The 26,368-nt window shown below is 49.8% G+C and overlaps 1 protein-coding gene across 2 annotated transcripts in view; it reads right to left on the bottom strand.

Moving 5' to 3' along the window:
- LOC1269602 (capon-like protein) overlaps positions 1-26,368 on the bottom strand; it is a 70,054-nt gene that overhangs the window by 41,106 nt on the left and 2,580 nt on the right. For both annotated transcript variants that reach the window (XM_061647570.1, XM_061647571.1), the window contains exon 2: positions 20,220-20,916. In XM_061647570.1, coding sequence (XP_061503554.1) covers positions 20,220-20,324 — 105 coding nt within the window. In that variant the 5' untranslated portion in view covers positions 20,325-20,916. The remainder of the gene's footprint in view (positions 1-20,219; positions 20,917-26,368) is intronic.

Genomic DNA, 26,368 nt, shown 5'->3' with positions numbered 1-26,368 from the left:
GCATTGGACGGTGGGGAGAGAGTGAGAATAAGGTGCTTTTAAAAAAGGGTAACGATCGTCGATTACTCTATGTAGCCTAGTAACCTTAATGCCTGTCACATCGTAAACAAACCGATGCTAAGTTACCTTACAAAGTTGAGGGGATCGACCGTTGCTCATGCTTGTTTACGTTGAGCTGTCAATCAGCTTACCGAGAATGCGTAAAATTAGTTCCTGAAGTTAGGGGAAAATTTGCACACCGTGTGGGGAAAAGTTGCTCTGTCGGAGTTTTCCCTTTGCTCATTTGACCCTGGCCATTATGGTCCAAGTTGAGGCCGCAGTATCCCCAATGCATCAACTTCTTCATTTATACGTTCCAGAATGCATGTTGTACCATACATACTGAACCCCCCTAACCATATCCATTCATCGAAAGAAACGAAAAAAATGAAGAAAACCCAACCAATTTGGGACTAAAGTTTTTTTTATTCCTAAGTCATCATCCACAGAGCAGGGAAGCAGATAACCAGAAAAGCTTTTTCTAATCAAACTGTTGCAAGCAGAAAGCAAACTGTTTCCGGAACGACCCTATTCCCGGGACTGATAGCATTGCATTCCCAATTTGCCGTTTCGCCGGCCCAGCAACAAAAACTATTCCATCGTTCCCACCACTACCGTGCCCGTCCGTGTCCGTGTACGTTTGTGTGTGTGTTGAGGTTGAGGGGTCTCGCGTTTACCGGTCGTCACTGAACCATAACAAACATACTGGACGCCGCACAAGAAGGTTTGGGGGAGAGGTTGAGTTAAAAAACGGATTGCACCCACGCCTAACGTCCGGCAGCAGTGATGTGCGCACGATGTGCCCGGTGTGATGTGTCTGACCACCTTGCTTTCGTTGGGACCGATCGAATGCACCGCTCTACCGGAGTACATGAGGGATAGAAGGGTTGGCAACTATTATTGTGCGCTAGTGATGTTTGCTTCTTGATGCTTGGACGTCGGACGCAGCTGACCCGTTAACATTGCCATCGATTCCCAATCTCTCCTAAGGGGAGTGAGCAATCGATTCTGATCAATCCATCGTACCGAGTCAGATCGAATGGATGCTATTCGAAAAAAAGCAAACAGCAAACAACTATCGATTCCAGCTCCAATCGAACAACGATCAATCGTTTGCGCATACAATGCTAGCGAAAGGGGAGAATGGGAGTGATGCTGAAATGGTGCAGTATGCTCATAAAATCCACCCTCCCGATCGGAGATCGATCTATTCCCGGGAACAATTCCAAACGCCCCAAAACGGTTCCATTAATAATCACTTCTTCTCCTTCTCCTCGCTTGGCGTCCACCATCGCCATGGCGCTACATGGGGGCCCGTAACTGCCAAGATCTGACCGGGAGACTAATAGTTCAGTGTTTGCCAGCAGCCACCAGTCTTTCACCAGGGCAGGGTGGTAGTCAACAGCAACGACGCGTGCGTTCCTAGCGGGAAGAAGTGGGTTAGAGCAAGGGCAACGGCGCGTCGGTGAGATGGTGTGGAGTGAAATGCGTTTTTTTGCCTTCTCTACTTAATCTTTTTTAAATCCGTACCAGCTCGTTTTCCGTGTTTATTTCTTCACTAGCGTTTTCATAACATGGTTAAAATTAGACTTCATACGCAACGGCAGCAGCAGCAGCGATTTTTCCCGCACGCAACGCAGCAGCTACTACGATGCCCATTCCATTCCATGCGTTTGTTCTCGGTGCGTTCGCATCAAACGCATGTACGCGGCGGCATGCGCGTGTGTACTAGCCAAGCCAGCTGTTTGGAAGCCCTGTTTGTGTGTGTGTGTGTTTTTTGTTGGTTTGCTGTTACCTTAACGTGTACACCTTCGCCGCTGCCGGACGAGAACGAGAGCGCGGAATGCTGATAGCGCACTTACTTTTATTTTTATTTAAACATAAACCCGGCGGGATGTAAAATTATCAAAAGATGGCACCGACGTATTATCCGTGCTGGTGCACACACGCACACAAAAACTAGTTAAAATAATGAAGTATTTTGGAAAGGAATGCATCGGGCAACGTTTTACTGGAAAAATGTGTGCTTCTCGATGTTCATGAATGCGTGCATGAAATACACTTTTTTGTTCAACAAAAAAAGAAACACGAAGAAATAAAACATTTGCAGACACAAAAAACAGAGAACTGCATGACACGCGTGTAGCGGTCATTGTATATGATGGTTTGGGTGTATTTTAAAAGTCACCCGCGAAATGATACATTCTTCAATAAGTCAAACTCTTATACTTAAACGTCAAAACTATTCAAAAACAGAATACGGGATTTTCATCTGCTATAAACACATGCCACCAAAAAACAAAACCTCTCTCAACTTTCTTATTCACCTAATCCCTCACCGCTATGGACAGAAGAATGGAAAGAAACCCGAAAAACAAATTTTAACCACAGTCACATGCAAGCGCAATTGAAATTGAATAACAAAAAAGAAATCCGTTTCGACCCACGATAAATTGTAATCGGTCAGCGGGAACATCCCTTGTGGTGGCTTGTGGGAGTGCATGGGGAGGACGACAGGGGGGAGAGGACACGCAGTTCTGTGGAGGAAGTTTTCTGATTGAAAATTGTAAACATGGCTGCGACGAAACGGACCCCGACCGGAATGGGTGCGGTTAGACGCTGGGGAAGGAGAGAGAGAGAGTGCTGTCCCGTTGGTGGAAAGACGCCAACAAAGCGAATAAAATAGTCCACGCGCACTCAACTCGCAACTCGGTGTGCTGTACTCGATGCTGTTTCTGTGTGTTTGTGAGTGTTTATGTGCGATTGTTGTTTAAAAAAGGGATCTCTTTTTATCTTTCTTTCTGATGTATGGTATTGGTAGCAACTTTACACGGTGCACTTCCCTGCAGCGCCTCCATTTGCCCGTGTTGCGTGACTTTCCATCATGTTATCGGTGCTGCTGATGATGCAAATCGGGGAGCGACAGAGCGAATAAAAACAAACGATCTACATGCATACATACCTACACACACGCACAGAGCGCCAACAACAGTAGGAAAGCGATATGGAAGTGGAGTGCTAACGACGATATGGAGCATAAACCGTTGGAGATGGAAAAAAAATCCCCATCACGAACAAAAACAAAGGCGACACGCACGAAGGACGGGAATGAATGAAGAGAAAAAGAGTGAACAGAGTGGGAGAGAGGGAAAAACAATCGAGTAGAGAAACAAGGTCAAACGTAGCTAAAATTCAAGTACAAAAATTGAAATGCAAACGATGGCTAGCTAGTAGGCTCACTAGCCGGTGGATGGCACGATTGGAGCGGGGAAGGGACACAGATTGTGGAGAAGAAAAGAATCATTAAATTCAACATAGGCCTGTGGCAAGGGGGGAGGGTCGTAGCTGGCGCTGGGAGCGTTTGTAGGTAACAATGCATTGCACTTGCACTTGGCAATGGGCCTCAGGGGATGAGAACGGGGCCGAGTGAGAGGAAAACCACACGCAAAAGCAACCACAATAAGGGCCAGGGCAAAACGCTAAACGGAAGCAAGCTAATGACGCCCTAGGAAGAAAGTGGCAGAAAGAAGTGGGCCACCAGAAGCTGCAACATGCAGGGCTTGAGGAGAGTAACACAGGTGGCATGGGTTGGAGCGTGAAAAAAGAACCGTATACCTACATTAAAACCTGCATGTCACCATGCAAAGTGCACCGGTAAATGACAAAGTGCAGTGCAAAGTGGAGTGGGACGGGAGCGGGCAACATCATATGCAGAGTGGCAGGGGCAGTGCGTGTTGCAAGTCCGACCCTTCAGTGATTGCTGTCAGATGCAAAGTGCATTCCAGCTGTTGCAATGATGCACGGCACAACACACGGCCGGACGGTCGGCGCGACGGGGAAGCTTACGCCTGTATCAGCTTTCAGCAGGGCAACGCAACCGACGACGGCGCAGCAGCAACTGGAGATGGTTGATGTACGCGGGCGCGGCTCGGAACGATGATGGGTGGTGCGCAAGCGAAACGGAAGTTGGTCACGTATTTATTTGCACTCGTCTCCTCGTGTCGGACACATCTTACCTCGATATGTGGGGTTGAAGGGGAGGGTGTGAGGCTTACTTCCGACTTCCGTCGGAAAGGAAAACGGGCGTGACAAGCAATCGGAATCGAACCGTGTGCCTCTGTGCCCGGTACCTTCATCTTCAGTCGCTGACATCTGATGACGCTCGATGCACGAGTCATATTGCGAGTCGAGAAAGATGATCATTACCCGCTCACAGTGGAGCTCTTGAAGCATCCACTCCAACAGATATCTCCCCAACCACTTCACCAACCACCCACTACCACCAGTCTCCTTTTCCACCCCTGTTCCATTCTAATGCAAAGTGTGCCATCGCCGACGGGTGGGTGCCAAATGGTAGAGGAGAAATCCTATTCTTCGTCACATCCACATAAATCGACAGTCGCTGCTCAAAATATTGAAATTTGATGCAATTGAAGGTACCGCCGCGCACTCGCGCCCCGGATGATGAATAGGTTCCACACCCCATAATTATGATGTGTGCCGTGTGCTTGTCACGAGCGGATAAATCTCGCCCGGTGAGGTGAGAGTTGAATATTGTGAGTCATGCATTACAGCAACCAGCAATTGCTTCAAATTGCGTTTGCTTTGTACTGCAGGGGAGGGGAGGAGGAAAATCAACGCCACCAGCAATAGGAGACAAACCCCGACCGAGAGCAAGTTGGAGAGAAGCTGACGGTGTTATAAGGCGCTTTGGGTTTAGGGCGGTCCGTATCCATCCAAACGAAGTGATCTTGCTGGAAATTAATGCAAAGCACACCTGAATAGAAGTCCGTACAAAACCGTACGAAAGGAAGCGATTAGAATGAAGCTAAAAACTAACTCCCTCATACATTTCCATAAAGTACAAAATATCCGTTTTGTTGTGTGTGTCGTTTCTCTATCAATTCATTACCATCATTAAGCCACACACGTCCGGCCAGTCAACCAACGGCAGCCGAATGCTACTACGTACGACGGGTACGACGGGGTCTCTCGGGCTAAAAAATGAACAAAAGATAATCACCTTTCTTCTCGCTTTAGACAATTTCCCTCCACACCGAGCAAACCCAAACTCGTGCTGGACATTCGACGGGGTTTTGTACCGTCGGGGCAATGAAAACATTACCCTGATGTTGCAACCCTTGAAGGCGGGGGGGGGGGGGGGTTGTCGCCGGTGTGCGGTGTCGGTAGGAAACAGGATAAGACAATATAAACGTCAGACCGAAAAGCAAACATTGTTTATGCTGATGTGTGCGCAATTTGCATGCGTTAGCCACCCCGCAGACCAGATAAAGAGAGTGAAAAAGAGAGAGATAAAAGGAAAGAGAAAGAGAGAAAGAGAGAGATAGTGAAAGGGTGTGTTGTCGCTATGGACGAAAGAATCCGGACACAGCAACAAATCGTGAAATCGGCGAGAAAAGTAGTAGCATAGTGCACGTTAACCCTTAAACGGCAAGTGCATCAACAGCCAGAAACGATGCAAACAGTTGTAACTTAATGTGAAACTCTTTTTAAGGAAAATTTTCCTATTGAAAGGTTACAAATCTACAGCTCAGCTTTCCTGTCTTACGCAATAAAGTTCTGTTGTTTCTTTAAGGGTTATTCCCTTTGCGATACTTCTGCCCTTCTCCCCACCTAATGGTTCGTTGTTCACGCGCTTGTCAGCATTTTTTTGCGCTCTTTTCGCTTCACTGCGCGAACGTCGAATGTCCAGCTCGAAAGAATCAGGTCAGCCGTAACGCTGGTGCGCGATATACCCGCGGCAAAAGAAACAAACCGCCACCACCACTACCACCACCGATGGGGTGAAGAGTGGAGCACAAACCTAGGTTCTAGGAAGCGATGCGGTCACCATCTTTGTTGCAGGACGATCGCCATTAGCGAATGTTTGCGATCGTCTGTCTTGTCCGTGGCACCGCGGCAATACGGGACAACACAACGCGCCTGCATCGTCTGCTGCTCTTCTTCATCTCGCTCTTGCTCTTGCTGTCGATTGAAGCAGTAGTGCGAATCGGCCCGCAAACATGGTGCTAAATGGTGTGCTTAAATGTTGCTGGGAAACGGGGGAAGTCGTTCACCGCCACCACCCACCCTGTTCCTTGGCCTTCGCTTTGGCAGCGCTCCAAAGTCGCAAAACTTTGGACTTCGGACGCGCACAAGCGTTAATGTTAATTATTTATGTGCGAAAATCTGCCGACCGTGTGCGGCTCACCACTCCATTCTTCTCGTACATGCGTCTGGATAGTTTTATCCAGCAGCTTACGAGTACACCAACATAACGTTCCAGTTGCAGATCGAATCCAGAAGCGAAATGCTAAAGTGTTTTTACAATCCCAACAACTCCGGACAACGATTGAGTGCGAATCCCCCATGGAGGATGCAGCTACATGCGAGGTAAACGAACTCGACTCAACGAACGAACGCACCGTCCTCCCACTCCCATGCGTCCACATTGACATAACGCCAAAACGATGACGTTTGCTGTGAGTGGCGGTCGCATGTGCGCTGGTCGTCGTACTATTTGCATACACACGTGCAGCGCGTGCAGCAGTAAATGTGGAATGCACCAGTTTCAGGCAGCAGCAGCACCGGAGACGAGCAATACTTCACGATTAATTAACGCGCAACGCGATGGTACTTTTACGCGAATCAGTTCAGCAGCCGGCAGCGTTCACTAGAGTCTTATTAGAAACGGGGATTTATCGTTCCCCGCCCTGCAAATGCGGGCTTGTGAAGAGGAATCTCATTAAATTTTATTGGTTCTCGCTTACTCCATCGCGAGCGGGTGAAGAATGGTGTTGGGGGGGGGTGTGCAGTTGCTGAGTTTTAGTGGATCATTATTTAATTCTATGATCCTTGTAATTAATTCAGTTTATTTCTCTTTCCTTATTTCCTTCAAAGCGAAGAACTCCAACGACCACTAGCGCAGGTCCTGGCTAACTACTCCAATTTCAATCAAATGCAGTTCAACACTCTCCCGTTTCAAATGTTTCAAAGAGAAAAGTTTACGTATTGCCAAAAGAAAAACAACATAATCCACAGCTCCGTTTCTCCATTAGCCTCTGATTGATCCGTTCGAATGAATTCTAAAAGAGAAATTACGAACCACTCTCCAGCATCAAGCAGTGATTAAGTGATGAACCTACTTCCAGCATAATGTAGCCCCCCGCCATCGGCGGCACCCTTTCTTTTCAACTCCACTCCCCGTAACTCCCCGTAGGCGAATCCATTATTCTATGACCTTTTATGTTGCACCCGCGAACGAAGCATGTTCCATATACCGCGTTGCTTTAAGTGGCAATAGAAAGCATCCAGCAGTAGCAGCAGCAGCGAAAAAAGACTTGACTATTTTACTTTTTTGCTCGTTTCCCTATTATGCCTTTTAACGCGCATTCTAGCGAATAAAATCCATTTCCGAATGTGTATGTGCTGCTCGCGCTGCGGAATGCAATCGCTAACAAAGGTGCATGGGGCGAGCATTAACTCTTGTTATTCACCACGGGAACACCACAGTTGTATGCAGCGCACCAAACAACACGATGGTTGGTACGACACTCGCCGCGCGCGACAATGAAATGTTACCATTTGGCATTCGACAGGGAGGTTTGGGAAACTCCGGTTTTGCATTCTCACCTGCGCACCTGGAGCGCAGCTCGTAATCGAGTGGCAAATGGTACGCTCTATCGAACAAGCCGATTCTAGCCGACGCTTAGTAATGCCTTTGACAGGTCTGCAGCGGTGGAAATCGGGCGTGGCAGCGACGGTGGCGGAGAGAAAGAGGAAATGCATATTGGAAATCGAATAAAAATGGGCAAGTCTTTCTATTCTCCATTTACCCTCAACCTCCCTCTCTCAACCCTTCCATTCCCTGGGGTTCTTTCTCTCGCTCTCTCGGTGTGTTTGTACGACAGCTGCATACGAAATGCATACACCATTGTTTGCTTCGGTGACTGCAACGGAGGGAAGCAAAAGGGCAGGGAGATTGGGCGTGTAAGTGTTGTTGGCTTCCGGAGTTTGTCCCCGGTCCCGGTGGCTCTCGTGGCTCGGGAGGGGGCCTCTTTTCTCCCCCAGGCGAGCAAGCGAAAAGACAATTAGTCGCATTTCCAGGTGCTCGACCGGAGAAGGGGGAGAAAAACAGCCCACCGCTTTTCCCTGCGCTTGCATCTATTCCGTTCTTCGGCAGCTGCAGTTTGCAATCAATTTCCTATTTTTATTGCTTGATCGGTTCGCGCTTCTGGTGGTGGCTGGATGATGGCGAGATAGCCTCCAAATCCAAAAATGGCTCTGCGCATACCTGGCCGTTCCCCGTGGTGTGTAAGTGTGTGTGTGTGTTTGTGTTTGTGTGTGGTGTACGGCTACAGAATTGTCCCTCCCGTGGTCCCATGCTTTCGCCCATGCATTGCCTAGAAAGGCGGCTTTATTATTCATGGCCCATCGATGGGCAATCATGCTGCTATCGATATTGGTCTATCGTTAGATTGGACGAACGCGATAGTTCGTACGGTCAAGCGTCCGGGACCCGACAAATGTCCGTCGGTTCAATGGACTCCTCTCGGTTAGAGGAAGGAGTGGTCCCGTGGTTTTGACCATTGCGGGATACGTTCGCAGAGCATGGGCCCTTTGTGTGAGGCCCTGAGTGCTGGACCTGTGTGCTAGGGCTAACGATAATGCATGGCCCGACCAGTGCGAAATCGTGCAAGCTGCGTGAGTAATCCAATTTCAAACTCCGTGACGGCTGCGGGGCAGCTTATGTTATGGCTACCGCAAGCGTACTGCTGTACTGATAAGGAAAATGCGCCATTATGTGACGATAAATTGCGGTTAAACTGCAAACGTCCAAAACAGGCTGGCCTTTGGGATCGGCACGGCGGCATTCAGGCGGTCGAGAAGGTTGACGACTAATCGAGATTGAGCCAAATATTATCCCGATATTAGACTCTGTGCAGATATATCTCTGTGTAGGTCCTGACAACCTTGCCGTCCTGACCACTGTGTCCTGTGAACATCGCTCCAAAAGAAAGACAAGCTGTGGTAAGAATTATTGCCGACCAAATTGCTCGGAATTTTTGTCGGACAGACAGCCGTCCCTGCGCAGTGTCTTCCGAGATGCTGTCGTTAACAAATTATCGTCCTACTTGAAATGATTGCTACATACATCTTAATGTCCCATTTTACGAGTTAAGCTTCATCAAACTTTCCTGCCCTGGGTGCGGAAGTTATACACTGTACAAGCAATAACAAATGGTCTATCATTCTCTCTGGGGCAAGATTTCCAACCCGATACAGCAGCTCGACAATAGCTGTAAATGTTTCTCCCCTTTTTGCTTTGCTTGCAATAAAAACAAAACAAATCCCCACGCAAACACACGGACGCACAGATTCGCCAACAGGTCCTTTGAGACTGTTGTTGGCTTCCGGAGTTTGTCCCCGGTCCCGGTGGCTCTCGTGGCTCGGGAGGGGGCCTCTTTTCTCCCCCAGGCGAGCAAGCGAAAAGACAATTAGTCGCATTTCCAGGTGCTCGACCGGAGAAGGGGGAGAAAAACAGCCCACCGCTTTTCCCGGCGCTTGCATCTATTCCGTTCTTCGGCAGCTGCAGTTTGCAATCAATTTCCTATTTTTATTGCTTGATCGGTTCGCGCTTCTGGTGGTGGCTGGATGATGGCGAGATAGCCTCCAAATCCAAAAATGGCTCTGCGCATACCTGGCCGTTCCCCGTGGTGTGTAAGTGTGTGTGTGTGTTTGTGTTTGTGTGTGGTGTACGGCTACAGAATTGTCCCTCCCGTGGTCCCATGCTTTCGCCCATGCATTGCCTAGAAAGGCGGCTTTATTATTCATGGCCCATCGATGGGCAATCATGCTGCTATCGATATTGGTCTATCGTTAGATTGGACGAACGCGATAGTTCGTACGGTCAAGCGTCCGGGACCCGACAAATGTCCGTCGGTTCAATGGACTCCTCTCGGTTAGAGGAAGGAGTGGTCCCGTGGTTTTGACCATTGCGGGATACGTTCGCAGAGCATGGGCCCTTTGTGTGAGGCCCTGAGTGCTGGACCTGTGTGCTAGGGCTAACGATAATGCATGGCCCGACCAGTGCGAAATCGTGCAAGCTGCGTGAGTAATCCAATTTCAAACTCCGTGACGGCTGCGGGGCAGCTTATGTTATGGCTACCGCAAGCGTACTGCTGTACTGATAAGGAAAATGCGCCATTATGTGACGATAAATTGCGGTTAAACTGCAAACGTCCAAAACAGGCTGGCCTTTGGGATCGGCACGGCGGCATTCAGGCGGTCGAGAAGGTTGACGACTAATCGAGATTGAGCCAAATATTATCCCGATATTAGACTCTGTGCAGATATATCTCTGTGTAGGTCCTGACAACCTTGCCGTCCTGACCACTGTGTCCTGTGAACATCGCTCCAAAAGAAAGACAAGCTGTGGTAAGAATTATTGCCGACCAAATTGCTCGGAATTTTTGTCGGACAGACAGCCGTCCCTGCGCAGTGTCTTCCGAGATGCTGTCGTTAACAAATTATCGTCCTACTTGAAATGATTGCTACATACATCTTAATGTCCCATTTTACGAGTTAAGCTTCATCAAACTTTCCTGCCCTGGGTGCGGAAGTTATACACTGTACAAGCAATAACAAATGGTCTATCATTCTCTCTGGGGCAAGATTTCCAACCCGATACAGCAGCTCGACAATAGCTGTAAATGTTTCTCCCCTTTTTGCTTTGCTTGCAATAAAAACAAAACAAATCCCCACGCAAACACACGGACGCACAGATTCGCCAACAGGTCCTTTGAGACTTTCACTCGGCTCGCAAGAATTTGCGCAGCCATTGACCCCGACCCCGAGCCCGGGCCCCGTTGATACAGATTGACGGTTGAAGATGTAGCGAGCGATTCAATCATAGATAAGATCCCTTGACCGTCAAACGCAGCAAGGGTGGTAAAAGGTGGCGCCCCCCTGTTCGGCTAATTTGGTCGTTGGGCCGTTGTGGCCTGGCCTGGCAGCGATAGTGTGCCAATGTTTGCAGCCCAACCGTGCGCCCCCTCCAAAAACCGTTTTGGGAGGCAAGAAGCTTCGCACTGATTGCGAGCGAAAGCTGTCACAGAGAGATATTGAAAAAGGGAACCTGTCCAATTTTCGAAAGTCATTCGGTGCGGTCCTGATTTATCCATTTTCAACCTCCCCGCGTGTTGCCAGCGTCTCCGGGCGGACCGGGCGGATGAGATTTCATTCCACACGTTCACGAGCGGCGCTCCATTCTTGGAACGCTGGTGGAGCGCGCTGGCAATGAACTTCAAGCGTGATGGGCTGCGATCCACTCCTTTGGTGTGCTGGGAGGATTAGATCGCACGGAATCACACTGGTTATGACATTGATGATCTCTGTTTCTCACCCCTCACTCACTCTGTCAACCGCACCAAATTCATCAAAGAAAGCGCTTTGCGATGCCTGAAAATAGTGAAAGCCAAGCCCGATAGAAGAGCCAGAAGGTGGAGCCGCGTGATCAGGTGGTCCCAACGTGGTGTGCCAGCTCGAGCATGGCCTTCTTTAGAAGTTGTGTGCGCTTTCCAACAAGAGGGAACACCAACCTCCCCACACACACACACACATGGTGAGCACGATTTGGAAATGAAAACCGGAACCCGGCATTGACGGTGGACGACATAGAGCGGCGCATATGCGCTTGGTGCGAAAATGGCAATAGATGATGGGGGGGGGGGAGAATATGCAACACCCAAGCTGCCACCCCGAGTGTGCCACCGTCAACCGAACGAACGGAACAAAGAAAACGATCCATCCAACACACACACACTCACACACACACACACACGAGTGAGAGCCTAGTGTCATAGTGCGGCTTTTGCGTAAAAGGAGAGATATCCACCGCGTTCGTGCGCCCTTCGCTCCTCGGTGATAGTCTTTTTCCCCAGACCACCACCATGTGCGAGCCCACGAGAGGGGCCTACCTAAACTATCCAACCTCTCCCACGTGTGCCTGCGTACAGATGTGCGTATGTATGTGCGCCATGAGTGTTGGAGTTCTGAGAAATGCATCACCACCACCACCACCACCACCACTACCTCGTCCTTTCCCTTCCTATTCCATCGTAAAGACGGTGGACCATTACACCACACACACAAGAGCGGGTGCAGCCAAACGAAAGACACCAAACGCAACGCGCGCGCCTGCAAAAGCTGTGCAAAGCTGTGGCAATAACGGGCAGCAAATGGTAAATTATTTTCCACTCTTCTATTCAAACTTCCATCTTATCTTCTCTCCCAAACTCGCCCTCGCCCCCCACATCAACATAGGAACGTTAAAGGGCCTAGCAAACATCGCCACGAAGTGCCCCCAGGATCTCTGGAGGGCTCGAGCGTGGTCCCCACTGTGGTCCCCCATATGTTCGTACGGCTCGGAACAAGATTTCGTCGCGTGCTTTTTTTCTCTCCCCTTTCTTCGCTTGCTCTCCCTGGTGTTGTTATGTTGGTTAGGGGGCTTTTGAGTGAAATGGTTGAAAAGTTGTGTGTTAGGACTTATGCTTTTGCAGCTCGGCTTGGTGCTGCCGCTGTTCGACGCTAACGCCATTGCGCCCTCCATCCTTGGGTGGCTGTGTTCGACGCTCGTGCTGCTGTGCTGCGGATGCTGTTGTGGATGCTAATGCTGCTGCTCGTATTGGCAACTTCCCGTACGATGGGGGTGACTCATGAATTTTTAACTTGCAATGTTTGCGATAACCTCCGATGGATATGGCAAAAACGGTTCTGCGCCATGCTTTTTCAAGAGTTTGAAAGCATTCGCCGGATTCAACGTGTGTGTGTGTGTGTGTGTGTGTGTGTGTGTGTGTGTGTGTGTGTGTGTGTGTGATGTTGTGGTAGTTGGCTTATGTGGAGTTGCCAAAAAACTCCCTCCGTGGGGAGCAGATACGCACAAGCTATTATGACATACCCGCGTTGACCTATGAGCCGGTAGACGCGCGGCGCTAAATCAAACGAGGTCGTCCTGTTCCGAAAAGCGACTGGGAGGCAGGATGTGCGGGAGTTGAAATAGCTTAACTTCCGTCGTTAAAGTCATGCTACCGGTAGTGGGGGGAAATTCGTTAAAAGGCATTTTTCCCCCAGCATTCGCGAAAAAGAAGAAGAAGAGGAAGACAAAGCGCAAGCGGGCAAAAAATCTTCTCCCACGTGGGTGCTTGCTGGCGTGTGCGCCTCAAACCAGTGCAAACACTTTATTGTCCTCGGAAACCGGAATGTCTCCAAGATGGCTTCAGGTGGTGCTCCAAAAACCCTCTGGTATCCTCGCCTCGTCCCGAGAAAGGTTAAATCAAATCCGCTCCGATGTGTCCCAAATAAAGACAGTTACTTTGGTAGCGGCTGTGATGCCTCGCCCTGCGCCTTCTCTCTGTGATCCCTCGGCAAATCGATTTGATAAATCAAAGAAGTATTGGTTCCTCTCGGATGAAAAATCCCTTTTCGGCTCGCGGGCATCACGCGAGAAGAGACACCGGATAAAGAGGAAAAACTCATAAGAAAACCCAGTTCCGCGCAGTTATTTTCACCCAACGATCCCTGCCGTACGACTAACGAATATGCCTTGACATTGAAACAAACGGTAGTTACGTTTTCCTGTCCTTCCTTCCTCTACATCCTCACTCTCTCTCTCTCTGCTCGTAGTGGAGCGAGTTTGTTTTATCCCCTCACCAACTGTGCAACACCCAACACCCAGCCCCACGTGGGCCCGGTACGCCTCAACAGGAAAGGAAAATAATCGCGACACGCGAACGCGAAAGCAAACTCACGGCCACATTGCACTGCGCGACAGACGGTTCTGATAGCCCAGACGACTTGCCCGTGGTGTGGAGAGAGGGTTGACCAAGAACGGCATGCTCTGAAAGGCATTACAAAAACGGGATCTCATTCCCACACCACGTAATGTCTTGTGCTGTGTGTTGTGCTGCACTTTGCGCGCCGCCTGTTGTTAGTAGCAACGGGCCTTAAACTGGGCAGCAAAACGGTGTAGCGCAGTAACTGATGCAGAACAACTCCGTTGCCGTTGAACAAAGTGCTGCAGAACACCCAGAACACACCGAGCCAAATGCGAGCGTTTGGAGAGATAGAAAAAAAAACGAAACAACCGCAGTCGAGAAGAGTAGATTTTTTTAGTAAAAGAAGTTTAATCATAATGCTCCTCTTATACGTCCATTCGGTTGAGCGATCGAGAAAGGCGCTTTATGAAGAATATATTTTTACGACATCGATTCTTTTTCATAAGTGCTCATTAATGCGACAGCATGTTACCACCTCACTCAGCACGTTTCCACGGGCCATTTGCAGAAATAGTGTAACATGCTGTAAAGAACTCGAGCCGAAGAATTTCCCTCCAGACACACACACACACACGGCTCCAGGCGGCCCGGTGATGAACCTGTTTTTCAGCGTAGAACGGCCCAAAAGCGGCAGGTTCCACCCTTTCCCATTCAACCGGGATAAGAAGGGAACAGTAAAGGGAAAAACGTGTAATTCAGGCCAGATAGAGAGAGAGAGAAAAGGGGAGAACGAAAAAGTGCCCAGCGAAGCGTGACAACGAGATATGTTTTGGTTCCTTCTCGGTCGCACAAAAAGCACAAACCCGTACCGTCGAACGCAATCTGGAACGAGGGGGAGCTCGGACCCCACCTCTACCAACAGGCACAAGGAACAACACACAGATGCTGAATCGAAGCGCAACGGTTCCGTTATCGAGCAGCAGCCTGTGTCCTCTATTTCCGCCTTGCTGTTGCCGCTGCTGCTGCTGCTGCTGCTGCTACCCTTCTGAGTGATGGAGGGAGAACTGTGGGGGAAAAAAGTGATTCGCCCAGTAGCTTCTTCCAATTCCAATCCTCCTCCTCCCCCCCCCGCGTTCCCTTTTAGTATACGACATGAACCTGACGTTATTACGTGACCAGCGTCGTATGGTCGTGACTACTCCCGGGTCTCCTCCATCCCCAACTATATTATATAGTGGGAATAAAACACAAGCAGCAAAGCCAGCGCGCTTTGTGGCGTGCGCACACCGCCCAACACAGCAGAAGAAGGGAGAAAGGAAAGCACCGCTGGCAGGCGGAAGAAAATACGATACGACCCGAAATTGGCCACTGTTTCCCGAAGCCTGCGGTTATTCGGCGAGAGCCATCAGCCAGAGAGAAAGAAAATCCCATTCTGGTCGAGATAGCACCTAATCACGTGGAGCAGCAACACAACAACGATGGCGTGAGCCTACCCCCCGCGCTCGGATCGGCACCCCGAGCGGCCTTATCATTATCGGTGGAGGCCCACCCCTCCCCCCGGGAGGTACAGGCGACCACAGGCGGCCACAGGAAAAGTGCGCACATTTCATAATAATAGGTTATAAATTTCTTCCAATAAAACGACAATCCCCGTCCAATCAACGTCAGGGCAGGTGATGGACCGCTCCGCGGGGAGGGAGCGAGGAGGGGCCATTCCAGCGAGCGAAAGCAACAGACGAATATTACACACAGGACGTTCGAGAATGATAATAATGCCTTCCTCCCCGCCAAAAGGATGCTCTTTTCATAGCTCGTTCGTTTTGTTTTGATGGGAAGAGATGGGGGAGAGGGGCGTCCGAGTGATGCTGGAGGAGAAGTACAGGCACAAGGCGAGGCATATTGTTATTATCGTTATGAACCGCAATGGCTACCCCATCGCAATGGCGAGCGTATTGTAACGGTAAAATGGGGAACGTAGAGAGAGAGAGGGCGGGGAAACAGTGATGGCAGCATAAAATTGTCACCAAACTGACAGCTGCACCCGGAGCGTACACGTTGTCGCATCTGAGATAAAGCACTTGGGAGAAGGTATCTGATGCAGTTCTGTGTGTGTGTGTCCCATCACAACAATGTGGCCGCTGCTGTCCAGTGCTGTCCTTTTATTGCGCATTTTGCGCAGCGAACGCAACACACTACCGACACACAAAGCCTACTACTGCCGTGTTGTTGCTGTTACCGATGCCCAAACACAGGACCGTTGTTAGGAGCTTCCGCTTGTGTATTGAAGATTGAACGGTATTGTTGCTGATCAATCGATGCAAACCGTGATTGGAGGCTTTGTGGTGCACGGGATGGTTATTAATCAACCTGTAGTATAGTGTGCAAGATCATCATGTTTGCCGTTCATTGAACGCTCACACGTGACACAGCAGTGGGGGATGGAACATAGCGATCGCGAAGACGTTGGTCGCTCTTTATCTAAATCAAAACAAAGCACCGACAACACCGCAACACCCAAGCAGCAACTCGGCAGCTGTGTCTTGCTGTGGGCTTCAGCATCAGCAAAAACTGTCTTCCACGGCGGGAGAAAACAAATGGTGACCGTTTGACAGATGACATTCCATCCGTTTCAGATCCGATGGGTTACACGCGATTGGCAACTGTCAACTAATCAATTGCCTCAAAGCCAGCATGTACATACGTCGAGTTCCGAGTTTCCAGTTGCTCCGTAAACGTCTCACGGCTTTTTTTTGTAGTGGCCATTTAACACTATCTGGAAAAGCGAGCGACGATACCTTGAACGGACAAAGCACGATTAAAGCCACTCGATCGTGGGTATGTTGTGCGATCGTTATCGATGCATTAGATTTAATGGATTTCTTTATCTGCCGCTTCCATTCCTGCACGGCTACAACCAGCATGTGAAGAGTATCTTCTAGCTTAGCGTGTGAGCTGAATCATTCCTCTTCATTGCTTTCTTCAGTTCGCTCCCTTGCGTTGATCCACCGTCACACTACTTCTTTCATGGTTTACCCTCTCTAAAAACAGCGATGTCTTTGAAATGTCCGACTAACTTATCCCCCCCACGACCATCGTATATGCCCACCCATATCGGGAATGATTAAGGGCCATGAGTTGACTTTTTCTGGTCCCCCCCTCCGATGGGGTCACGCGCCGGTCGTCCGGGAACCGCCGTTCTACTTCGTTCCCTTGTCCCGTATTTTAGTGGTTGCCTTGCCTCGCCCCGTCAACCGTTTGCATCAATTGAAATGATCGTTGTTATATGCTATCGTTGGAGAAGGCTAAAAAGGGCCACCAGTACCAGTTGCGGAAATGTCCAGTTTATGTAGCAAAAGAATTAAGACAAAACTCGAAGCGCCCTTATATGGCGGGAGGATGGAATGTTGCGCGATCGCGCAATCGGCGCAAATGAATTGAAGTACAAAAAACGAGGCAGTTCGTTCGCGCGCGCGCTCATCTGCTCCGCATGGTCGGTGGGGAACATGGGTTGAGGAAACACAAAGAGGCACACAGAGGCAGCTTTTAATTGGCCCACTTTGCGGGTTCGTCGCACCGAGTCGACATAATAACGTTTGCAGCACTTCTCAATTGCTCTTCCACTTGCATCCAGTGGACAGCAAAATGTGAGACAGAAATTATGATACAGAACGCTTAATTGCGTGTGTTCTAGAGTTGGAATTGTTTTCGTTTAAACATATATACACACATACACCATCCGTCACACACGGGGGATGAGGCGGATCGAGGTCACATCTCTATCACGTTATGTTACTAACCGACAAACAACAAAGACACTTTTGCTCCGGGGGTTGAAATTGGGATTTCATTTTTTGCTCCTCCCAAAATTGCCATTTGCTGCATCATATCACGTGCATGTGGACAATTTATTTATGGTTCCATCTCGCCCGGCACGCCGGCTAAAGTTGAACATAAATTAATAAACCGCGCACAAAAGGAAGAGAGGGAGAGAGCAACCCATTGTACCGTAGGGAATTAAGACAACGAAAGCAAACAGAAAAAAAAATCTCCCCAAAAACTCCGGACGAAATAATTCGTTTTCAGCTTTCCGATACAGTGAGTGTTGCACCGTTTCCCATACCCGCACAGTGGGGAAAAAAAGGGTTTGATACATTGTGCTTTATTTATCTGTGCTTTAGTTTGAATTCTTAACAAAAACAACACGACGCCGAGAGCTCCGGAAAAAGGGAAATCGATAAAATGGACAAGAGACAGAGAGAGACAGAGAGAGAGTGCCGCTTGGAGGGTGAAAAATGTAAAATGTATTACAGAAATGTAAAACAAACGAATGCCGAAAACGAATGCCGCTTTCATTTTGTGGAAGCAGCACCTCTTTCTTCCATTGGCACCGATGACGCTGTTGGTGCTCGACGGTGTCCCAAATGCCCTGTTGATGTGCCATGGTCAATTAGCAGCCGGCTAAAGTTTGAAGTGCGCCCCGGTATTGTGATACCCGGCACAATTCGTTAGTGTTTAATTGGTTCATCTTTTCACTTCTCGTTCTGCTCGTGCCCTTTCTCCCTTCATGGGGATGGCTTTTTGGGGGTCTTTATGTTGAGCGTTTGTAACCAGTCAACTACCTTGACTCTCTCTCACTCTGTACAATGTAAAACGTCCAATATGCAATTATAAATGCAAACTACACAAAATGGCTCGGCTTTGGTGTGGGGCGTCAATGCCCAAGCGACAACGCTTGATCTCAAATCAAGTGCGACCAAATCCTGTCCCGAACCAGAATCGAGGCGACCCCATTCTCTAACGATTGGCTTCTGATTGGCACACCCCACACACTGCCAGGAACCAGAACATTCTATCCAAACGTGGTGACCTCCCTCCAGGCAGCGCTACGAAACAATCATTCCGGATTCCGGGCGCTTTGCGATTGAGGGCAGGCCAGGGCCATCGGGCTGGTCGAAGAAATGGGCCCAACCAACTACCCCTGGTCTCTCTCAAGGGCGCCAAGGGCGTTGTGCAAATAAATCCAAACGGGCGTGTAGGTGTTCTAAAAGAGGGTGGTTTGGCATTTAAAACCTTCCCCCCAGAAGCACCAGTGCACCCAAAGCTTCTGAGTTCGTGATACACGAGTCTCGGACAGCCAAGACCACACGGTGGTCTGTCAACTTCCCGTCCGAAACCAGTTCCAGCGGTACACGAGATTGGTACGAATGCACCTCGATCTGCATTTTAAAAAGTGCATGCGCTACGCCCCAACCTCTAAGGAAGTATGAATTCCGGGACCCAGCGCGTTTGATCGTATTAGATCAGCCTTAACCACTACCGCGGAAAGTGGCATAGCATTGCAGGAGCATTGCGTCTACCAGACATTAAGATCGCGTTCGATGGAGAAAAAGGCGATAGATTAAAGGAGTTGGGTGGGGTCATGATGCCATCATCGAGTGATCAATCGCTTCGAGGTTCGGGGTTACTCGACCCCTGTGGACCCCTTTAGCGTTATAGACGCAATTAAGCTTGTATATGTGTGTGTGTGTAGAGTCGGGATTGAATTCCACGCGCTGGATCGATCGATCGACTTGAGAAGCCTTTCCAACAAATGCTAATGAGAGAAAGCGTCCGACTGTGTGTGAGTGTGTGTGTGTATGTAATCGAATATGGTGGGGATTGGGAACGCAAGAACGAAAAGAAACCTAACCTCCGAACCATTTCGACAGTGAGGCAAGAACAACACCACCACCACCACCCTATCAAACACGCGAACTCTTGAACTGTCGATAAAAATAACTGGAAAGTGAACTATCCGCATGCACCATATGAAGTCGCCCTCTAATGGTGACCTCTCGCCTCGCCCCCCACGGGAGCATCACACGCTGGCTGAGGCAACAGAGATCTTGAGAAATGGGCAATATCCAACTCGCGTGACCTGCCGGAAACCCAGGATATGGCGCATACACGTTCATCCTCCCCTCAGGGTATTCCCACTCACAGTTTATGGGGATCTCACCGTTTATGATAGTCGTGCAGTAAACGTGTGCTTTCTTCGACTCTTCGGCTACCCAAAAGAGACTGATCGAAAGAGCAGCACGACAAGACAAGAAACGGGCAGTGAGGCAGTGCTCTGGCAGACCTTTGGCCGACCGCCCTGTAGCGTATTATGTTGTATAAGGTTCGACTCTGTTGCATACACGTAAACGTACTCGTCGGGCGGTTGAGGCCGAGAGAGCCGAGAGAATGTGAATTAATTCTCGCATTAATCAGTCTCGCTTAATCAGTTCCTCATACCCACGGTAGAATTAATTTATTTTAAAAAGGTGTGGTAGACACTGACCCAACCCGGAGGGCATTCAACGGTATAGTGTGAACGGTAGTCTGGTGTGAGTGTTCTAATATCTTTATGAAGCCATAACTTACCTTTGCCTGAAATGTCAGCCCATTGCCGTAGAACGCCTGCTCTGGGTACAGCGGAACCCGGATGTCTTGATCATCCTTTACCAGATCGTAAGGTTGAGAAGGCATGATGTTGATGCGCTGTTTCCGGTTGTCCGACCAGGGGTGGGAAGGGATGATAGTTTCTCGCACCCGCCTACAACTACAACACCGCTCTGGAGCCGCTTCGGACCGGCTCGACTGCCCTCGAGGCTCAGCCTCCGAAACCCTGCCGAGCTGGCTGGCTGTGTGTTACGGGGCAACAGCACTTGGCTTCAACGCTTCACTTGCCACTCACACATTCGTGCGCACTATTCTAGCCGACACTCTCTGCAACAACAACAACAACTAACAACGCTCCTTTCGACGCACACTTTGGCTTCTTCGCTTTCGGGTTTTTGTTTTCACTTGCACTCAAACACACCAATTCCCACACGCACACACTAGAGCGGTTTGTGGCTTAGAACGATGCGCTCTCTGCTTAGAGGCGTGATGGAGAAGCCCACGCACACGATAACACACCCCGGGGCAGGCGGTCCAACCCTAGAATCATCCCAAAAATCTCACCACCAAGGGGAATGCGGGCAACTGCTGCTGCTCACTGCTGTACTCTGATCTACTGCTGTAGATCCACTGTTAGGGCTGCACACGCTCCAAAGTGGGGAGAGACTCAAAGGTGATGCTGAAACGAATGAAACGAGAAAATACATCATCAGTGCGATGAGCGGAAGGGAAGTGGCCGCGACGCCCGTCGAAGGGCAGCGTTGGAGAAGCCTCCGAAAGGGGCAAGTGTGAACGAACTCTCCGTTGCGCTGTAGCTGTTGCTGGTCGTGCTCAGCTGACGTGATGCGTTGCTATGGAGGCCAGGGCCAGGGCCAAATGTGTCTCTAATCAACACAGTGCGTGTGAGATGCCTCTGTCGAAGGGTTTCGAGGCCCTTAGTGGCTAGATGCAGCCGACAACGCTCGTTTCCTGTTTTCCTTTTTCGAAAAGAACCCTTGATGCTCGATTTTTCCTAATCCGGTTTTGTGTCCCAGAACGGACGTCGACTAACGGCGAGTCTACTACTACTACAGCTTGACAGTGATGATGGTGGGGGCTCTCACCACCATTCTTTCGCCCGGGCTGCGCGTGGCAGCTTTCCCATGGTTACCGTATTCCGATTATGGCACAATTTATACGGCTACTATAATACTGTCCACTCTTCGTCTCGAGGCGTGCCGTTCTTCCGGGGGGAATTTGAGAAGGATTCGTACGGAAAGGCAAACCAGCCCACCAGCCCACTGTCACAAAATCCGCACATTGAAATTTTGACATAAAGAAATGGTACACATGAAAGAGAAGGGGTGGGCAAAAAAATGGAAAGTGCCCGAAACGATGATAACGAGATTACAGAACTTTTCACTTAGGAAGCCAGCGAAGGAAGAGCTTAGGGCCAAACCATGACGAGGTGTGTATGTGTGTGTGTGTGTGGCTCTCTTTCTCCCCCGCTTTCGATGCTTTTTGTTGCGTTTCGGTTGCGATTGCCGGGATATCGGCGGCCGTACGGGGAGAGCAACTCCCCAAATCCCACGTCACGATTATATCATAATGTATGTGCGCACCTTGTAATGAAACCATCGACCGGGGGTGTGTGAGAGCGCACTGGAGCGAAGGCAAAGGGCACTGACTTCTGCCCGCCTCAGCTGATTAAAGATCAGGAAACCGCCGGCGCGCACGGGACCAAACGTACAAAGAATGAAGCAATCATCCGTCGAATAAATTCTGTAAGCTCTTTGCCGAACGGATACGACGGTCGAGGGGGGGCCTATGTACCCTTAGCACAAACGAAACGCATAACGCGCGCACACCGGGAATGGAAAGGGGGAGGAGGAGAGTGACGTGTTGTGTGCCATTGAGCCTTCCTTCCTTTGCCGACGGTGGCGGAGACGGTTTCAGAAGAGCTTACTTTCGGCGTACTTTATGCTTCCCTTAGGTTTCCTTCTTCTTGCTTACACACACACACACACACACATCCAAGAAGACAACGTGAGGCATCCGCAGTAAGCTTCGCACAAGGGATTAAGAACAATTTGTTCCGCGAAACGGCTGCGCGCTGCAAAGCAACCAACCCTTTTGGCTTTGGCGTCGAAGGTGGCTTTTCAGTCGCGCCTCTCGACGAGTGCAGCTGCACTCGCTGCGAACGGCGAAAGAACGGAACAATGTAGGCGCAGAAACAGGACGCTTCACCGTTCAGGAGGGGTGACTCTCGGGGGAGGATGGTTGGTTGGTTGACGCCGAGACGGTTTCCAAACGGTGCCTCGAAGCATTCACGCAGCAACGCGCGCATTCGATTCTCTCGAGCAGAAGGCCCCGCGACCGCCGTGTGCAGATAACGAAGCGGTGTCGGGGGAAAAAAGACAGAAGAACTGGATAAACCGGTTCTAAGCCACCCCAGCGACCTAGGTGTGTGTGTGTGTGTCCGTTCGGGATGTGGAGCTATGTGGAGAAAAAGCGGCAGCTCACGCACTCGCTACCCCTTATTTTACCCCGTTCCCTTGTCCCGATCGCTCCTCCCGAATGTCCACAAGAAGGAAGAAGGATGCTCTCAGCCCAACAAACAGCAGCAGCTGAGAAACACGCCACGATAGAACGCTTTTGACCGATCGCGGGGCTCTTTCTTGGGCGTTGCGTTGCTCTCTTCATCGACTCCTCCACCCTTGTGCTGGAGGTTCCTTTTCTCCGTCTCTTCTTGCTCATGTTGAGGCTACCAAACAACACACACACCCGCCGCCTTCGTAAATAGTTTCCATATTCCTCTGCTTCCCATCTTCCCATTTTCTTCGCCTTCATTTCGCTGCTGTCTTCGCGCGCGTTCGTTCGCGTTTGTATGTTACATTTTTTTCTCTCTCATGTTGTCCATTTCTTTACCACGTTCTTTCCGCCCTGACCGCCAGAGCATGATTGGGTATGATTTCACCTTCCGAAATTTAAGGCCCAGCCCGTCAGCCAGAAGACCAAAATATTCTTGTCTGCACACGAATGGATGGTCTTTACATTGGTTGGCTCGTTCCTTTTTCCATCGGGTGAGGCTTTTTCGGCTGTTTATTTGTATGTGTGCGTGTTTGTGTGTCCGTGCGTCATGCAGGGAAAGGAATCGGACACATAAATATATGTACGTCTACCTTGAAATTAAAAATAACACACCAAAAAAAAGGTTAATCATCCGTAAACCGCAAACCCTGTCCGCTCTTTCACATTCTGCACGGTGGGGAGTTCACGGGTCCTGTAGGCAGCCTCGTGGAGCTGAGGTGTGTCTCAGCCACCACCATCACCACTACCACCTCTTCACCACATGGAATGCTGTAAAACATACCACCACACGCCGCCATTCACCAGTTTGCTGGGGTTGCTCCCGCTGGAGGGCTTCTTTGTTTACTTCTTCGTTCGCGAACGGTCACACGGGGGTGGGGGCCGAAGGGCCAGGCACGATGGCAAGAACTCGCGGGGCCAATCAGGCACGTACACTACATAAAATAGTTATATGTGAGCGCTGCCGCGGCTATCATTCTTTCACTCTTTCTTCCACCACTGTCCAAAGCCTACTCTGTGGACGGCGAAAGATCCGACGCAAACATCATTTCCAGCGATTGCTTGGATGGGGTGGCCACTTTCCTCGCCACAGTACTGCTTCTTCTTCTTGGTGCAACCCGAGAAGAGAAAAGTTCTTGGAGCTCGTCCGTGTATGATCCACCCCACTCAGTTGGACCTCCAAAGGGAAAGTTATTCCAGAAGAGGTGGTGAGTGTATTTGGCCAAACAGAAAAAAAAGTCTGGACTCACTAGTCCCTCCGAAACGACCGCGAACGTCCCGTGGGCAGCAGGACCACTGCACTGTGCTTCTTCTATCGACCAGCCTTAACACAAATACAACGACACACGAACGGCACGAGTTTTCGGGGGTTTGTGTCGATCGCAACCAATCCAGTATGTGTGTGTGTGCTCACAACCGGAAGGCAGGTGGCTGGCTTTGGCGCTTTTCTTTTCGATAGTTTCTTCGTGCTTTGGACGCCGAGTTCGACCGCCCTACGGTTTTCATTATTTGTGCTTTTCCTTTGTTACAAGTTTTGAAGTCGCCTCTTTTTTCGGAGTGCGTTTTCGGTGGAACCATGCAACCCAACCTTTGGTGCCAATAACCTCTTCTCCTTCACGGTTCTTTTTGGTGGTGTGTCTCATACAGCATCCAGTGGGCCAGAAGTTCAGAAGAATGGCTGCAGCTGCAGTCTGAAGACGATTTTTTGTTTGTGGGACGACCTATGGAGGCAAACCCTTTGGAGCCCATGCCTGGTCCTGGTTGTGTGTGCTGCGTTCTGGGTGATTGAACGTGAACAGGGAACCGATTATTTGGTGGTCATTATTTTTGGTCGAATAATTTCCCCTAGGGGGGCCAATTGGGAAATTATCGAACGAGAAGAAACACAACCCAGAAGAACGACGAGAACGTGCAGAGAGAAAGAAGAAGCAAACAAAGAAACGATGTTTCGAGAGTTTCTCTACAATATTCCAGCCACCGTATGGAAAAAGGGATAATAAAATGTGAGCACTCAAAAAGTTACACCGTTTGTGGGCTTCAAAGGAATCGAAACGTTGGTGTCGGCGGGTTACACAGAAGCGGTGAGTCTGTTTGGAGAGGTAATTGAATTTAACAATCATCTGCAGAAGGGGATTTATGTGGCACGGGAAGCCTCACATCCCGGCGGCCCGTAATACCGCGTGACGTTTGGTATCGTATCGATTATTTATTTAAACGGCAAATCCCGAAAAAAAACCCCGGAAACCACCTACAGGCATTTCTAGCCATTCCACACCACTGAAGCGAGCCTAATTCACCGCCGCCCAACACCATAATCGAGCGCTTTTTATTACACCACGCGCTGGGGCTTCCGATTAATCAACTAATTTAGCGTAACGAGCAAGCCCCGATGCGCTAGAGTTACAGATCCGCGCGAACGCAGGAAGCGCGCACAGCGAAGCGCCTCATATCGCGCACAGAAAAGAGCAACGAAGGAGTCCCACCGCTGTTCCTTTGCGGGTTTCAAATCTCATTCACTGTGTTCGGGTCGCTTCCTGCCCGAGACACTTCTTTTAGGGGCCCCCTGCAACTGCACTGCAACAAGTAACCGAATCCGTTTCATCCAATTACACCGACCTGCGCGCAAATGGGGCGGATGTCAGGGGCACTGGGACTTTCTTGCCCGCACTTTTGAGGAATTGATGAAGATCCTGGGTTTTTGTTTCAACGCTCCAGAGTCGATGAGGCAATCCAGTCCTGTGTTGTGTTTTCCAACCATAAGGCGGCCGGCGGACCACCATACACGCAGCGTTTGGGCGTTCGTTAACCGCAAGTGTTGAAAAATCGATTACAAAGTTGGATTTCAACCTTTTTTTTTACCATCTGGTAGTGGTAGTGGCCATACTGTTGGGTGGAAAAATATCATTTTTTTCCCCCACCACAAGTCGTCCTTTTATCGCGCGAGTGGGGTCCCTTTATCGCAACAGGGCACCACAACAGTATTGTTTTCCGAGGGTTAGTCTACCCACCCAAATTTGACACCTCGGTTGAGTCGTGAGTTTTTTTTCTGTTTGCGCTTTGGCACAGTCGGTTACAGTAGTGTATGGCTCGTGAAAAACATGGTCCACCGATGGCCAGCCAGGAGTAAACATCAATTTCTTCCAAGCCGTTGTTTCGTGTTTTTCAAAAAAACAGCGCAAGCACGCCAACAGACGCACGGCGTTGTGTTGTTTCGTGGAAATGATCCCCAATATTCTCATCCCTCCCCCCCGCTCCCGTACACCTCCCTTCGCTGGTGTGTTCCACGGGGTTTGAGTTGTTCCACTCGAAACGAAGCAAAACATACAACACCATTACGCTTGCGTGTACATACAAACACAGGCGAAGCCAAACGCCGCACAACGCCGAGCGACCGAAAATCACATCCAAGAACGCGTGGAAAATTAATCCCCAACTGCTGCAGGTCGTCGTCGTTCGGGATGACGTACGTTCTGCTGGTCGCAGCTAGAAGATCGCAGCAACCGTATGGGGAAAGTCTTGAGGCTTTGAGCATTCATCATAAACGATGCAATAACCCCACCGGG

This window comes from Anopheles gambiae, chromosome 2, assembly GCF_943734735.2.
Source record: "Anopheles gambiae chromosome 2, idAnoGambNW_F1_1, whole genome shotgun sequence".
Classification (NCBI taxonomy): Eukaryota; Metazoa; Arthropoda; class Insecta; order Diptera; family Culicidae; genus Anopheles; species Anopheles gambiae.
The sequence above is the reverse complement of the archived record's forward strand: the minus strand, read 5'-3'. Positions and strand labels throughout refer to the sequence as shown.